Source organism: Vipera berus (genome assembly GCF_964194415.1).
Source record: "Vipera berus genome assembly, chromosome: 1".
NCBI classification, from domain to species: domain Eukaryota; kingdom Metazoa; phylum Chordata; class Lepidosauria; order Squamata; family Viperidae; genus Vipera; species Vipera berus.
Genome location: NC_138202.1, coordinates 104185566 through 104200025, shown reverse-complemented (window position 1 = coordinate 104200025; position 14460 = coordinate 104185566). Strand labels below are relative to the sequence as shown.

Below are 14460 nucleotides of genomic sequence, written 5' to 3'. Positions count from 1 at the left end.
GCACTCGGGATTCGACCCGCCAAACTACCGACCTTCTGATCGAGAAGCTCAGCGTCCTAACCCACTGAGCCACCGTGTCCCTATGCATTCTATAAGTTGGCCCATTTTTAAAAAAAAATCATTCAAAATGTTTTGGCCTACGGTGCACTGTTTCACCCAATTAAAGATTGCAGGAATCAGTTTTTAATAGTATATAGACAAGACAGTAGGGAAGGAAAAGAAACAAGGTGAAAGAGATTGAAATTTAAGTGTGAAAAAACTGAAATGCCGGTGGAACTTTCTGTTTTGCAGTTTATTGATTTATTATTTTAACATTTCAGGTTGACTTCCCTTCTTTACCATTTGACATTATATACAGAATTCCTCAGGCTGCAAACAATTCCACATGCAATTCTATAGAAACGCTGGAAAAAGATTCAAAGGAGCGCCTCCTTTCCATTATTTCCAAAGAGGGTACATATGGGTATGTTCTCTTGGTTCCTTCGAATTTCATATGCAGATTATTAGAGATCATTCCCCAGCATTTATTTCTGCTGTATAGGTAATAAATTTTGACAAGATTCTGGAGAACTTTCAGAACTACATATGACCAGGACACATCATTTATTTATTTTCAAAATATAATCCAAGTGCTACTCAGAAGGGGATGTTGAGTTATTAAAATCTTGAACAATCATATAACAATATTTTTTTTAAATTGGCATTTATAAAAAATTGGAAGTATACTCAGACTATTGACTTTTAATCAAATACAGGTTGTCCTTGACTTACAACTGTTGAAAGTTAAAACCGACTTCCCCAAAACTAAACGACTTGATGTGGCGGCCACCCTTACCCACTCACCCCCACAGTCACAAGATTGCATTTTGGGCACTTGGCAGCCAGCCCACATTTATGACCGTTTGCAACATTCCACAGTCACATGACCACAGTTTACGATAGTTTTGCCAGAAAACAGTGTTTACTTCCAGTTTCCAGCAAAAAAAACAGCCTACTATAGCAAAGAGTAGCTTCGCTTAGCAATTGCAGCATTCAGTTTATGTCCACAGCATTCGCATTTATGCCACACACGCAAAAAAAGGTTATAGAATTGGGTAGATCACTTGATGACCCGCTTTATGATCAGGCTCAATTATGGTCATAAGTTGAGGACTACCTGTAGTACAGTATTTGAAAAATTCACATTTTTACCTTCTATCAGTGTCAGAGTCGTGAGAATTTTCTATTGACAGAAGTGAAGAGGCTGATGAGTTTGGGAAGTCAAAAATAATGCTGCAGATGACAATGGAGAAGAAAGGATGGATAAGATTGTCCTTATATTCAAAGTTGCTTATGAATTCAAAGTTTCCTCCATCAGCCAATGTGCAGTTCAACTAAAATAGCTTTACCATGATCAAAATGCTTATTACTCATTACCCAGTTATTTCATAGCAGTTTGATATCATCAAGATGATCCAGCATTTCCTTTGTAAAGAAGTTGTTAAAACATGAGTCATAATACCACTTGAAATTTTCAGTTCCTCTTTTAATCTGTTCTGAATTTTTGGAATAAATGAAAAGAGAACAGGATGAATGATGAAATTCATTGTGGCTGTAATAATAACATTAATATTTTAATTGATTTTGCCTCAGAAAGAATAGTTTCACCCAGGATTTGTTTTATGGTTTCTAAGTGTATGGTGACTGTAATGGCAATGTAGTGAATTAATATAATTGGAATTACTTTTTATAGATTATCTAAGAAAAATAAGGCATTTTTATGGGAGAAGCGGCATTATTGTTACACACATGCAAGCAGCCTGCCCAAGATACTGGCTAGTGCTCCAAACTGGGATTTGACCAATCTGTCTGAAATATATTTGCTGCTTCAACAGTGGCCTCCTTTACCTCCACTTTCCGCATTAGAATTGCTGAACGCAAAGTAAGTTAGATCCATTTATTACAGACTCTACTACGTTTTGAAAAATATTATAGATAATGAGCTATTAAGCATTTCTAGATTATTTCTAAGTAAATAGCCTCTGTAAGTAAAAGCCATATTACTGGTTTCAGCATTTTGCCATGTGGTATTGTTTATAGACCAAAAATTATCTTGTATATCCTACAATTCTAAATTGGGTTATTTGCTAGGCTGAAACTATGACATTATATTAGCATTTATATGTAGCTACATCAATTTAAGGTTAAATATAGGATGTAAGTAAAACGGTAACTTTTCTGGTGTAATCTACTGACATGAAAAAATGGCCTTTATCCTACTCCTTATAAACATCATTTAATTGTCACATTATTATTCATTGCATAAAATCTTTATGTGTAGGCTAAAACTTTATTTCTAATGTTCCCCATTAAAAGTTTCACAAATATCCTTGGAACGTATATTCTTGCCAAACTTAAAGTGTGGTTGCAACTGATCATCTGGTTTGTAGTTTTGCAGATCAAGAAGTAAGAACAAAAGCTGTGCAGTGGATTGAGGCAATAAGCGATGATGAACTTGCTGACATTCTTCCCCAGTTTGTTCAGGTCAGAAAAATATCACAATCATACTGAAAAGGGAAAAAAAGACATTTGTAACTACACAGAATTTATTCAGAAGCCACAATTAGTTTATGGAAGTAACATTGGGGATTTTGATATTAGGTCTAATGAATGAGATATAATGTTTCATTGTAATTGAGCAGTAGCAATTACTGGCATAAAACAAGCCGTTCTGTTTATTCTATTTATCTGTATCTTTTTCTGTTTCCCAATTATTTGCATGCAATTTCTGTTGCTTATTTGGCACCCTCAGGTTAAACAACCTGAGTGAACTTTATTTGCATTTGTTTATATTGAGTCTAGTAAATTAGGGTCAGGATCTAATGATTAGGGTCAGCACCAAGATATAAAGCCAGGTGGTGTCTTTGTAAAACCTGAGAAATAATCAGAAAGAAAAAGAAATGACCAAAGCCTCATGCAGTCCTCAGATTTTGCATCTGAATTTTATGAGTTTTTTGTATTGACTTGAAATCTTGTGAAATGGTGTCCTCATAAGATTTCACTGTTTGTGGGGAGTGTTAATAGATCTTTGGAGTTTGGGGCCTGAAAAGATTATCAGCCCATGGTATATGACTGAGGAGTCTATTTGAGGCAGAAGATAGGCTCATGGAAATCTAATGACTGAAGGAGCAAGTGTAGAAAATTCAGGAGAAGTAATTGAAAGGATGTAATAAAATAAAATTTGTTGGTTCATATATAAATTAAATTATGTAAATTATTGTGAGCCTGCCTGAATGTTGGGATTAACATCTAAGACCTTTAGATGTTCCCATCTCAAATATCTTTTCATTTATAAGAATAAGAGATAGGTTATATTATGTTACAATCTTGACTGTATTCCAGTTATTTATAAAAACAATAATATAAATAAGTAAAAATAAATTTTTTAATGCTGCTGGCATATTTTTACTTATATTGCTTCAGAAGCATCTTGAATATGCTTCATATGCTCCCTGTAAAAATAGATTTATATTTTGTTTGCAAATTGCTGTTTAATAAGGTGGTTTCAAAGGCTGTGAGTAAAAAAAGATCCAAAAATTTGAAGTCCTTCTGGTATGTGAATTGGTAAGGAGATGCAAAAGAAAGGGAAGTGTAAATATTATATTTACTACATCTAATTCTTTTAGATGGACTATGCTTCATAGGAACATAGGCAGACAGAATGGAATAAATAGATAAACTGATTGATTGGTTGAGTCTGAATGGTAAGTTTCAACAGTGCTAAATAGATTTGTAACTCTGTATAAAACTTACCTTTTGTGTATGTCTAGGCATTAAAATATGAAACATATCTGGACAACTCTTTAGTCAGATTCCTCTTGGCCCGAGCACTAGGAAATATTCGAATAGCACACTACCTATATTGGTAAGATTTATATTCTTTTTCATCATCTTTCAACAATGTTTATATTTTCAAGAATAAGTCGAAAGCTGATGTGAGAACTTTTAAATGAGGAATATTCATAGATCTTTATAGACCAGAAAAAAATGTATGCTGTTGCTGATAGAAATTAATTAGGTAGCCTGAAAAAGCTAGTGCATTTTTTCGCTGAAGTTCTGGATTGCTTTTTTCTGTTCCAAAGCATTAGTACCACATCTTGCATTAATCTCTGAAACTGAATTTCAGATAACACGTTTGTGTCTTAAGCAAGATTATTCTTTACATACAGATTTAAAAAAAATCATTTAGCTGATTTCAACATTACTTAAATATTGTAAATGCAATGGAAGGTGCTCTATAAATTAATGACAATAAAAGAACGATTCCATATGCTGTTGTCCTCTCTCCACACATTCTCTGTTGATCCATAGTATGAATCTTCTCTTGAAACTGAACACTGTTTTATTTTTATGTACATAGATATTGTTCATTTTTTTAAAAAAAATCAGTAAAAACCAGAAATTAAAACCATTCACTCTTAAGACCATCTCCTGGATAGTAGAACAAAAATCAAATTCAGAGTGCAACCTGCTATGTCTGCTGACCAGTAACAAGTTGAAGAGCATCTCCAACTAAGGCAGATCTGGGTTTGGATACAAAGGAAAATACTTTAAGTATGTCCCTTCCTGACGTGTGTGCACATGCAGAATATTCATGTCCTCTTGGGACTTCGAAACACGAGTGCTGCATTCATTGAGGCTTACTTAAGTCAAAGATTATATCAGTCCTTCGTCTCCTTCCATTCTCTGGGTCATAGATCAACCAGCCAGTTGGAGCATGTGGTTTCTGCTGCTTTCTGCTGTTTTGTGGTTCTGTTGTAATCCAATTATTATTGCAGAGGACCAGGGTGCTCTAGTGGTGAGGGTGTTGGATTAGGGGAGAGCAGATCCAGCTTCCGGTCTTACCATCAGCCACAGAAATTTGCTGGGTGACTTTGGGCCAGTTGTTGTCTCTCTTAGCCCAAACTACCTCGTAGGATTTGCTGTTGTGGAGACAAATAGAAGGAGGGCACATTATAGACCCTGCCCTGAGCTCTTGCACAAAATATGGCTCAAAATAAGCATGTGGGAAGGAAACCAATCTGAAGTTATGTCATATTTCAGGTTACTAAAGGATACATTGCATGATACCAAACATGGAATAAGGTATGAGCATATCCTTGGTGCCTTCCTCTCCATCTGTGGCAAAAGTCTGAGAGAAGATCTGGAAAGGCAGTCAAGACTTGTGCAGATCTTAGGAATGGTTGCAGAGAAAGTAAAGCGGACAAGTGGATCAGCCAGACAGGTTGGTGAAGTGATCAAGGTTACTTACACACACACACACACACACACACACACACACACACACACACATATGGATGAAAAGCACAAGTTACATTTCTGAATGATACAATCATATTAAAATCAGCCAGAGTTAGGTTGTTAGGTTACTTGTGCATCCCTTTTAGATGATTCTGAGCCTTTGTAATACGGACAGAAAATGTACAACCCCGAAATACACCCCTGCTTGCTTCACACACCAGATTATGTTATAAAAACCCACTGATACAACTTAATGCTTTATTCATAATGAAAGCAGTTCTACAAATTTTATTTAATGAAGTTTATCCTTGGATTGGTTATTAACAGATGGTTCTGCAAAGTGGAATGGAACGTGTCCAGTCTTTTTTCTTGAAAAACAAATGCCGCTTGCCTCTCAGCCCCAGTCTTGTAGCTAAAGAATTGAACGTGAAGGTATGAGCTGTGTGACCATAATCATTGGTTCCCCTATATTCTTCTCATCCTTTCCCATCTCTGCCTACTTACCTTTTGGATCTGCAAATGTTAGGAGATTGATGTTCTCTATTTTGTGATTTGCAAGCTGCTCAGGAGAATTGAGGACATAAAATACATATAAACCACAGAATTCAGGCCTCTAGTTTTGACTGCTCTGTAAGAATAACTATAAACTACACTAGGCTATCCTACATAGATGAAATCTTGTGTCCTGCAGAGAGGCTTGCTCAGAGCTAGATGTCCCACGTAAGGGACAGAGCAGTCGTCTTAATGGTGCAGTACATTTCAAAAAGCTCAAAGCATTTTTAAATAATCCAATTTTGTCTCCACCCTTGCAAAATGCTCACAGCAACAGCTGTTTCTTCAAAATAATCTTACTTCCTGTGATCGATCCTCCTTATGTCTGGCCCAGTCCATATCTCTTCTTCCCTCTTAAAGCTCTCTTCCAACCACGTCACTGGGCACATCACTGAGTAATTTCCTCACTGGTGAAACTGGCCGCCTCCGTCTTTCCTCAGTGTTCGAGTTGCCAGTCATTACTCCTGAGTCGGTTGCACTCACCAAGCTGTGTCATTCTCCTTGTTAGTTGGCAGGAAGTTGAATCCCAGCTGGGCGAAGTGCTGCAGGAAGAAAAGCAACTGTGTTTTTATTTTTAACCTCTCCTTTACTCACAAGTAGCCATTCTGTCTTCCTTATTTAAAACTTCGTTTCTTATTCTCTTTATCTCCTCAGGTTCTCCCTTTCTAAGCTGACCTTTTTCCTAGCTGTGCCTCCTGTGTTCCTCCACCTCCCCTCTATTTATTGTTTGCTTACTTCTCCTGGCAAACTTTCCCTAATTTGTGCAACTTGATTTTTTTTTATTTCTCAACTCTGTTGCAACAAGCTAGGTTTGTATTATCTTTATGAAACTTCTCCAAGTAAAAGGAATACAGGATAAACCACGTATAGTATAAGCTTCTAAGTTTTTAAAACTGCCCTTAAAATTTTCCTATATAATTCTGAGGAAGCAGGATTCTCCTCTGTTTAAGGACTTACAGACTGGCCCTGATGATAGACTTCCTTGTTTTTGATGTTGTTCCCACTTGAGGGAACAGCTAGTATATTACTAGTAGGTTTAATGGGGTCTAATTAATCCATTTGTTTTAATGTAAAATGTTTACATGTTTGGAATACCACTATTAAGAATTTCCTGGGCCTGTAGTGTTACATTTTGTAATTGTGTATATTCTATTATTATTATTATTATTATTATTATTATTATTATTATTATTATTATTATTATTATTATTATTATTATTATTATTATTATTATTATTATTATTATTATTATTATAAAATGAGCAACTGAACAAAACCAAATTTAGGGCATTTATCATTTCTGTTTAACCTTTTCATTTTTATAATATCAACCATGTTTTGTATCTCTGACAGGCATGTTCCTATTTCAGTTCTAATGCAGTTCCTCTTAAAATTGCTTTGGTGAATGCAGATCCTTTGGGAGAAGAAATTAATGTAATGTTTAAGGTACATTTTTTGTTTCAATTACAGATGTTTCCCCTCCAATACTGTAGGGAGTGTTAATTCCACGGGGGGGGGGGGGAAATTCTGACCCTTCATGGTCATAAAGAACCCTCTGGATGCTTTAAGTCTTTGTGGGGGGAATTTGCACACGTTAAATGAATGTTCAAGCATTTCTAAAATAAGCTTTGCAAAGAATAATGGTTTCATGTTAGAGCATATGAGAGGTTTCAAACGTTTTGTGCCAGTAGGTACTGTTCTGTTAAGTTTTGTTTTTCAATGAATTTTTGCCCTTATCTGCCACTAAATTTTGTATTGGATACCTTTTTGCATTTATTTTATAATATTGGAAAAACAGGGTATTTCTTTCTAATAGGGCAATATTCATGGATTGATGAAAAATTACCACATTACCGTATATACTTGAGTATAAGCCGACTCGAGTATAAGCCGAGACCCCCAATTTCACCCCCAAAAACTGGAAAAAGTTATTGACTCGAGTATAAGCCGATCCGCCGTTCTGCAAGCCTGAATACACAGGAATACCCTGTGTGGCCGCGGCTCGTCGGCAGGTCTCCGTTCCTCCTGCCGACCTTTGGGGAGGTTTGGGCGCCTCCCCAAACCTCCCCAAACGTCGGCAGGTCTCCGTTCCTCCTGCCGACCTTTGGGGAGGTTTGGGCGCCTCCCCAAACCTCCCCAAACCTCGGCAGGTCTCCGTTCCTCCTGCCGACCTTTGGGGAGGTTTGGGCGCCTCCCCAAACCTCGGCAGGTCTCCGTTCCTCCTGCCGACCTTTGGGGAGGTTTGGGCGCCTCCCCAAACCTCTGCAGGTCTCCGTTCCTCCGCGCAGACCTGCCGACCTTTGGGGAGGTTTGGGCGCCTCCCCAAACCTCCCCAAACCTCGGCAGGTCTCCGTTCCTCCTGCCGACCTTTGGGGAGGTTTGGGCGCCTCCCCAAACCTCCCCAAACCTCGGCAGGTCTCCGTTCCTCCTGCCGACCTTTGGGGAGGTTTGGGCGCCTCCCCAAACCTTGGCAGGTCTCCGTTCCTCCTGCCGACCTTTGGGGAGGTTTGGGCGCCTCCCCAAACCTCGGCAGGTCTCCGTTCCTCCTGCCGACCTTTGGGGAGGTTTGGGCGCCTCCCCAAACCTCCCCAAACCTCGGCAGGTCTCCGTTCCTCCTGCCGACCTTTGGGGAGGTTTGGGCGCCTCCCCAAACCTCCCCAAACCTCGGCAGGTCTCCGTTCCTCCTGCCGACCTTTGGGGAGGTTTGGGCGCCTCCCCAAACCTCGGCAGGTCTCCGTTCCTCCGCGCAGACCTGCCGACCTTTGGGGAGGTTTGGGCGCCTCCCCAAACGTCCCCAAACCTCGGCAGGTCTCCGTTCCTGTTTGGGGAGGTTTGGGCGCCTCCCCAAACCTCCCCAAACCTCGGCAGGTCTCCGTTCCTCCGCGCAGACCTGCCGACGTTTGGGGAGGTTTGGGCGCCTCCCCAAACCTCCCCAAACCTCGGCAGGTCTCCGTTCCTGTTTGGGGAGGTTTGGGCGCCTCCCCAAACCTCCCCAAACCTCGGCAGGTCTCCGTTCCTCCGCGCAGACCTGCCGACCTTTGGGGAGGTTTGGGCGCCTCCCCAAACGTCCCCAAACCTCGGCAGGTCTCCGTTCCTGTTTGGGGAGGTTTGGGCGCCTCCCCAAACCTCCCCAAACCTCGGCAGGTCTCCGTTCCTCCGCGCAGACCTGCCGACCTTTGGGGAGGTTTGGGCGCCTCCCCAAACGTCCCCAAACCTCGGCAGGTCTCCGTTCCTGTTTGGGGAGGTTTGGGCGCCTCCCCAAACCTCCCCAAACCTCGGCAGGTCTCCGTTCCTCCGCGCAGACCTGCCGACCTTTGGGGAGGTTTGGGCGCCTCCCCAAACCTCCCCAAACCTCGGCAGGTCTCCGTTCCTGTTTGGGGAGGTTTGGGCGCCTCCCCAAACCTCCCCAAACCTCGGCAGGTCTCCGTTCCTCCGCGCAGACCTGCCGACCTTTGGGGAGGTTTGGGCGCCTCCCCAAACGTCCCCAAACCTCGGCAGGTCTCCGTTCCTGTTTGGGGAGGTTTGGGCGCCTCCCCAAACCTCCCCAAACCTCGGCAGGTCTCCGTTCCTCCGCGCAGACCTGCCGACCTTTGGGGAGGTTTGGGCGCCTCCCCAAACCTCCCCAAACCTCGGCAGGTCTCCGTTCCTGTTTGGGGAGGTTTGGGCGCCTCCCCAAACCTCCCCAAACCTCGGCAGGTCTCCGTTCCTCCGCGCAGACCTGCCGACGTTTGGGGAGGTTTGGGGAGGCGCCCAAACCTCCCCAAAGGTCGGCAGGAAGAACGGAGACCTGCCGAGGTTTGGGGAGGTTTGGGGAGGCGCCCAAACCTCCCCAAAGGTCGGCAGGTCTGCGCGGAGGAACGGAGACCTGCCGAGGTTTGGGGAGGTTTGGGGAGGCGCCCAAACCTCCCCAAACAGGAACGGAGACCTGCCGAGGTTTGGGGAGGTTTGGGGAGGCGCCCAAACCTCCCCAAACGTCGGCAGGTCTGCGCGGAGGAACGGAGACCTGCCGAGGTTTGGGGAGGTTTGGGGAGGCGCCCAAACCTCCCCAAACGTCGGCAGGTCTGCGCGGAGGAACGGAGACCTGCCGAGGTTTGGGGACGTTTGGGGAGGCGCCCAAACCTCCCCAAACAGGAACGGAGACCTGCCGAGGTTTGGGGACGTTTGGGGAGGCGCCCAAACCTCCCCAAAGGTCGGCAGGTCTGCGCGGAGGAACGGAGACCTGCCGAGGTTTGGGGAGGCGCCCAAACCTCCCCAAACAGGAACGGAGACCTGCCGAGGTTTGGGGAGGTTTGGGGAGGCGCCCAAACCTCCCCAAAGGTCGGCAGGTCTGCGCGGAGGAACGGAGACCTGCCGAGGTTTGGGGAGGTTTGGGGAGGCGCCCAAACCTCCCCAAACAGGAACGGAGACCTGCCGAGGTTTGGGGACGTTTGGGGAGGCGCCCAAACCTCCCCAAAGGTCGGCAGGTCTGCGCGGAGGAACGGAGACCTGCCGAGGTTTGGGGAGGTTTGGGGAGGCGCCCAAACCTCCCCAAACAGGAACGGAGACCTGCCGAGGTTTGGGGACGTTTGGGGAGGCGCCCAAACCTCCCCAAAGGTCGGCAGGTCTGCGCGGAGGAACGGAGACCTGCCGAGGTTTGGGGAGGTTTGGGGAGGCGCCCAAACCTCCCCAAACAGGAACGGAGACCTGCCGAGGTTTGGGGAGGTTTGGGGAGGCGCCCAAACCTCCCCAAAGGTCGGCAGGAGGAACGGAGACCTGCCGAGGTTTGGGGAGGCGCCCAAACCTCCCCAAAGGTCGGCAGGAGGAACGGAGACCTGCCGAGGTTTGGGGAGGCGCCCAAACCTCCCCAAAGGTCGGCAGGAGGAACGGAGACCTGGGGAGGTTTGGGGAGGCGCCCAAACCTCCCCAAAGGTCGGCAGGAGGAACGGAGACCTGGGGAGGTTTGGGGAGGCGCCCAAACCTCCCCAAAGGTCGGCAGGAGGAACGGAGACCTGCCGAGGTTTGGGGAGGCGCCCAAACCTCCCCAAAGGTCGGCAGGAGGAACGGAGACCTGCCGAGGTTTGGGGAGGTTTGGGGAGGCGCCCAAACCTCCCCAAAGGTCGGCAGGAGGAACGGAGACCTGCCGAGGTTTGGGGAGGTTTGGGGAGGCGCCCAAACCTCCCCAAAGGTCGGCAGGAGGAACGGAGACCTGCCGAGGTTTGGGGAGGTTTGGGGAGGCGCCCAAACCTCCCCAAACGTCGGCAGGTCTGCGCGGAGGAACGGAGACCTGCCGAGGTTTGGGGAGGCGCCCAAACCTCCCCAAACGTCGGCAAGTCTCCGTTCCTCCGCGCCCTGCCTGCCTGCTTCTTTCCGCTGCGGAAAGAAGCAGGCAGGCAAGGCGCGGAGTTTGGGGAGGTGCGCGCGCACCTCCCCAAACCTCCCCAAACTTCGGCAGGTCGCTTGGGAGAGGTGCGGGCGATCCCGGAAGCACCAAAGCCTCGGCCGCGCACAAGTCCTCGGTAAGTTTTTTTTGTTGACTGGAGTATAAGCCGAAGTGGAATTTTTCAGCCCAAAAAGTGGGCTGAAAAATTCGGCTTATACTCAAGTATATACGGTAATTGTAATTGTAAAAAAGAAAACAGATAGCTTTGGAGGGAGCAGACCGTATGTAGTCATTTCAGTCGACCTAGGTTATAAGAAGCATTTTAGTTATATTTTCTTTACCTACGGCTTATATTTTTATTCATGCTTTCTCTAGTTTATACTAAATATTGTTTCATAAATGAAGCTTGAGTTTCTCAGTATACTAATTTTCAAATAAATTGTTTTGCAGTATAGGTAGTCCTTGGATTACACCGCTTATTCAGTGACTGTTCAGTTATGACTGCACTGAACAAGCGATACGTATGATCAGTTCTTGGGGCTATGGCCATCCCAGCACCCCCAGAGGCATGCGATTCAGCTGCTTGCACTTAGGAAAGTTGCAGCATCCCTCAGTCACATGATTGCCATTTGCAACCTTTCCTGCTGGCCTTCCAAAAGCAGAGCTAATAGCAAAGTTGCTCCTGTAGGTTGCTCCTACTCCCACCACTTTTTCTCCCAAGGAGTAGTACTGCTCTCACACACAAACACATACACACAGATGTGCCTACTCATGCTTGTGCTGGGCCACAGCACCCATTCGTATTATAAAGTACAGAGGAATAAGGTATTAATAGACTTCGATGAAGAAAGTGAACGAATTTCCTGAGAGATACAGGTTGCAGGTTGCTCACCTTGTTCTGTACTGTTAAGACCTAGAAAACTGATACTAAAAAAAGAAACACTAAAATATCCCAGATCAGTTTCTGTTGCTGTGTTAGTGTATAATAAAATAGGCAAAACTGACATTCGTTGAACCTCTCTTGATATCATTTAAATCTTTCTCTCATTTGTGACTTTTGTTTTTTCTCAGGTTGGAGAAGATCTGCGCCAGGATATGTTAGCGTTGCAAATGATAAAAATCATGGATAAGATCTGGTTACAGGAAGGACTGGATTTGAGGATGGTTATGTTCAAGTGCCTTGCAACTGGCAAAGATAGAGGTAGAGTTTTAATTTCTTGTCTTGTGTTATCTTACATGCAATGTTAAAGGTTTGTCTGGCTACTGTCACAATTTCTGACAGGAATGGCAGACCCAACACCATTATTGTAAAGGCTGATTCTCAGATGCCACATATTTGCTAAGCAGCCCAGAATACAATAGCCATAAAAATAATTGGCATTAATTGAACTGCCTAATATACTTGCAAAACCCATCTGCTGTTAAAGAAGTCTGCTGCTAGTATACAGAATGTTGAAGAATGTTTACTTTTTTATTTATCCATCTTAAATATTAAATTGATTTGTCTGCAGCAAGTGGCAGCAGCTAATTGATGGCTGACTTCCAAAAACATAGGCATAGCTGCTTAGTATTTGAATGAGAGACCATGTGGAATTCCAGACTGCAGACTGGGAAATTGAAAAAATGTCTCATAAGAGCACAGTGCTAAAATATTTCCATGCTATTTCCAGGAAAACTAAAGTCTATAAAGTCATCAGCTCAACTTAAAGAAGACTTTGTTCCATTTTTTAAGTTGATTTAAAAATAAAAGAAGATTTGGGGTTTTTGGGATAAGTAACAATCTTTAAACTGAATTTTTGAATTATTTTACAATGTAGTATTATATAGTATTTTAAAAGCAGAGAACTGTATAATAATCTATATTGGCAAGCGATTGGGATTTAGAAACTTTATTTAAAGGTTATAAGTTAAATATTTTTTGTCAAAGGACCACATAGTAACATGTATTATAGATTTTTTTATATCTACAGTATTAACTTTTGCTGATTGATTTAAAGGAATGGTAGAACTTGTTCCAGCTTCAGATACTCTTAGGAAAATTCAAGTGGAGTATGGAGTGACAGGATCCTTTAAAGATAAGCCTCTTGCAGAATGGCTAAGAAAATACAACTCTACAGAAGAAGAATATGAAAAGGTAAACTACATACCATTTCCAAATAGGAATTTATGAGACCAATAATAGTAGTATCTTATCTGATGAGAGCTAACTGTCTGGGACTCATTCACATGTCATATTTAATAATTAAAGGACAGTGCTACCTTAAGTGGGTCATTGGCATGACAGTTCCAAGTTCCATCTTTGAAACAGCTGGAAGTAATGGGAATTTTGCATTTAAGTGACATGCTCAATGCTTGGCAAATCACAAGACAAATGATTTAAATCAGGGGTCTTCAAACTTGGCCCGTTTGAAGACCCCTGATTTAAAAAATTTGCCTCTCCACTCGTATGGAAAAATAGCTCCGAACATTTCCTATTTTTTATTTTTAATCTATCTGAACTGGGATTTTAGAAGTCAAGTAATTATATTGTTAATGATATTTTCCAAAAAACTGATATTTAATCATAATTTTGAAACATTCTAAATTATGTTGTTCTTCAATTAATGAATGTTTCTGCTATTGCAGCTGATCTCTGCATGCTAAACAAGGTGCTTTTCTTCAAATTATATAATGAAAATATATTTAATTTTGTCTATTTTAGGCTTCTGAAAATTTCATCTATTCCTGTGCTGGGTGTTGTGTGGCTACCTATGTTTTAGGCATCTGCGATCGCCACAATGATAACATAATGCTTCGAAGTACAGGACATATGTTTCATATTGATTTTGGAAAATTCTTGGGCCATGCACAGATGTTTGGAACCTTTAAGAGGTATGAAACTAGATTTAGATTTTAGATTTTATTAGATTTATATACTGCCCTTTCCCGAAGGACTCAGGGCGGTTTACAGGGCATTTTAAAATCACACCAATATAAAATACAAAGTTAAAAGAGAATTAAAAGATTAAATTGTCCCTGAAATTAAAACCCCAGTTAAAATTCTCAGCCTATGAGGAAATTAAAATGTTCTACCTCAGTAATTTGAAAACATGGTGGATTTTGCAATTATAATGCACCATCTTGAAAAACAATGGCTGTAACTTTTGCCATATTGTGTTAACTTTTGCTTTTACCACATTGAAGGTGTCAAGTCATGATTTTTCTGTTATGAAATATTTTCACAGAAGTGGTAAAGGAATTAGGTGTTTCTATAATGTCAATCACTGTTT

General features: G+C 42.7%; 1 protein-coding gene across 2 annotated transcripts in view; it reads left to right on the top strand.

Moving 5' to 3' along the window:
- The window catches only part of PIK3C2A (phosphatidylinositol-4-phosphate 3-kinase catalytic subunit type 2 alpha), a 71675-nt gene that overhangs the window by 42305 nt on the left and 14910 nt on the right, over positions 1-14460 (top strand). For both annotated transcript variants that reach the window (XM_081315197.1, XM_081315198.1), the window contains exons 16-25: positions 321-463; positions 1733-1921; positions 2430-2523; positions 3810-3904; positions 5083-5263; positions 5608-5712; positions 7186-7278; positions 12263-12392; positions 13189-13325; positions 13893-14062. In XM_081315197.1, coding sequence (XP_081171323.1) covers positions 321-463; positions 1733-1921; positions 2430-2523; positions 3810-3904; positions 5083-5263; positions 5608-5712; positions 7186-7278; positions 12263-12392; positions 13189-13325; positions 13893-14062 — 1337 coding nt within the window. The remainder of the gene's footprint in view (positions 1-320; positions 464-1732; positions 1922-2429; positions 2524-3809; positions 3905-5082; positions 5264-5607; positions 5713-7185; positions 7279-12262; positions 12393-13188; positions 13326-13892; positions 14063-14460) is intronic.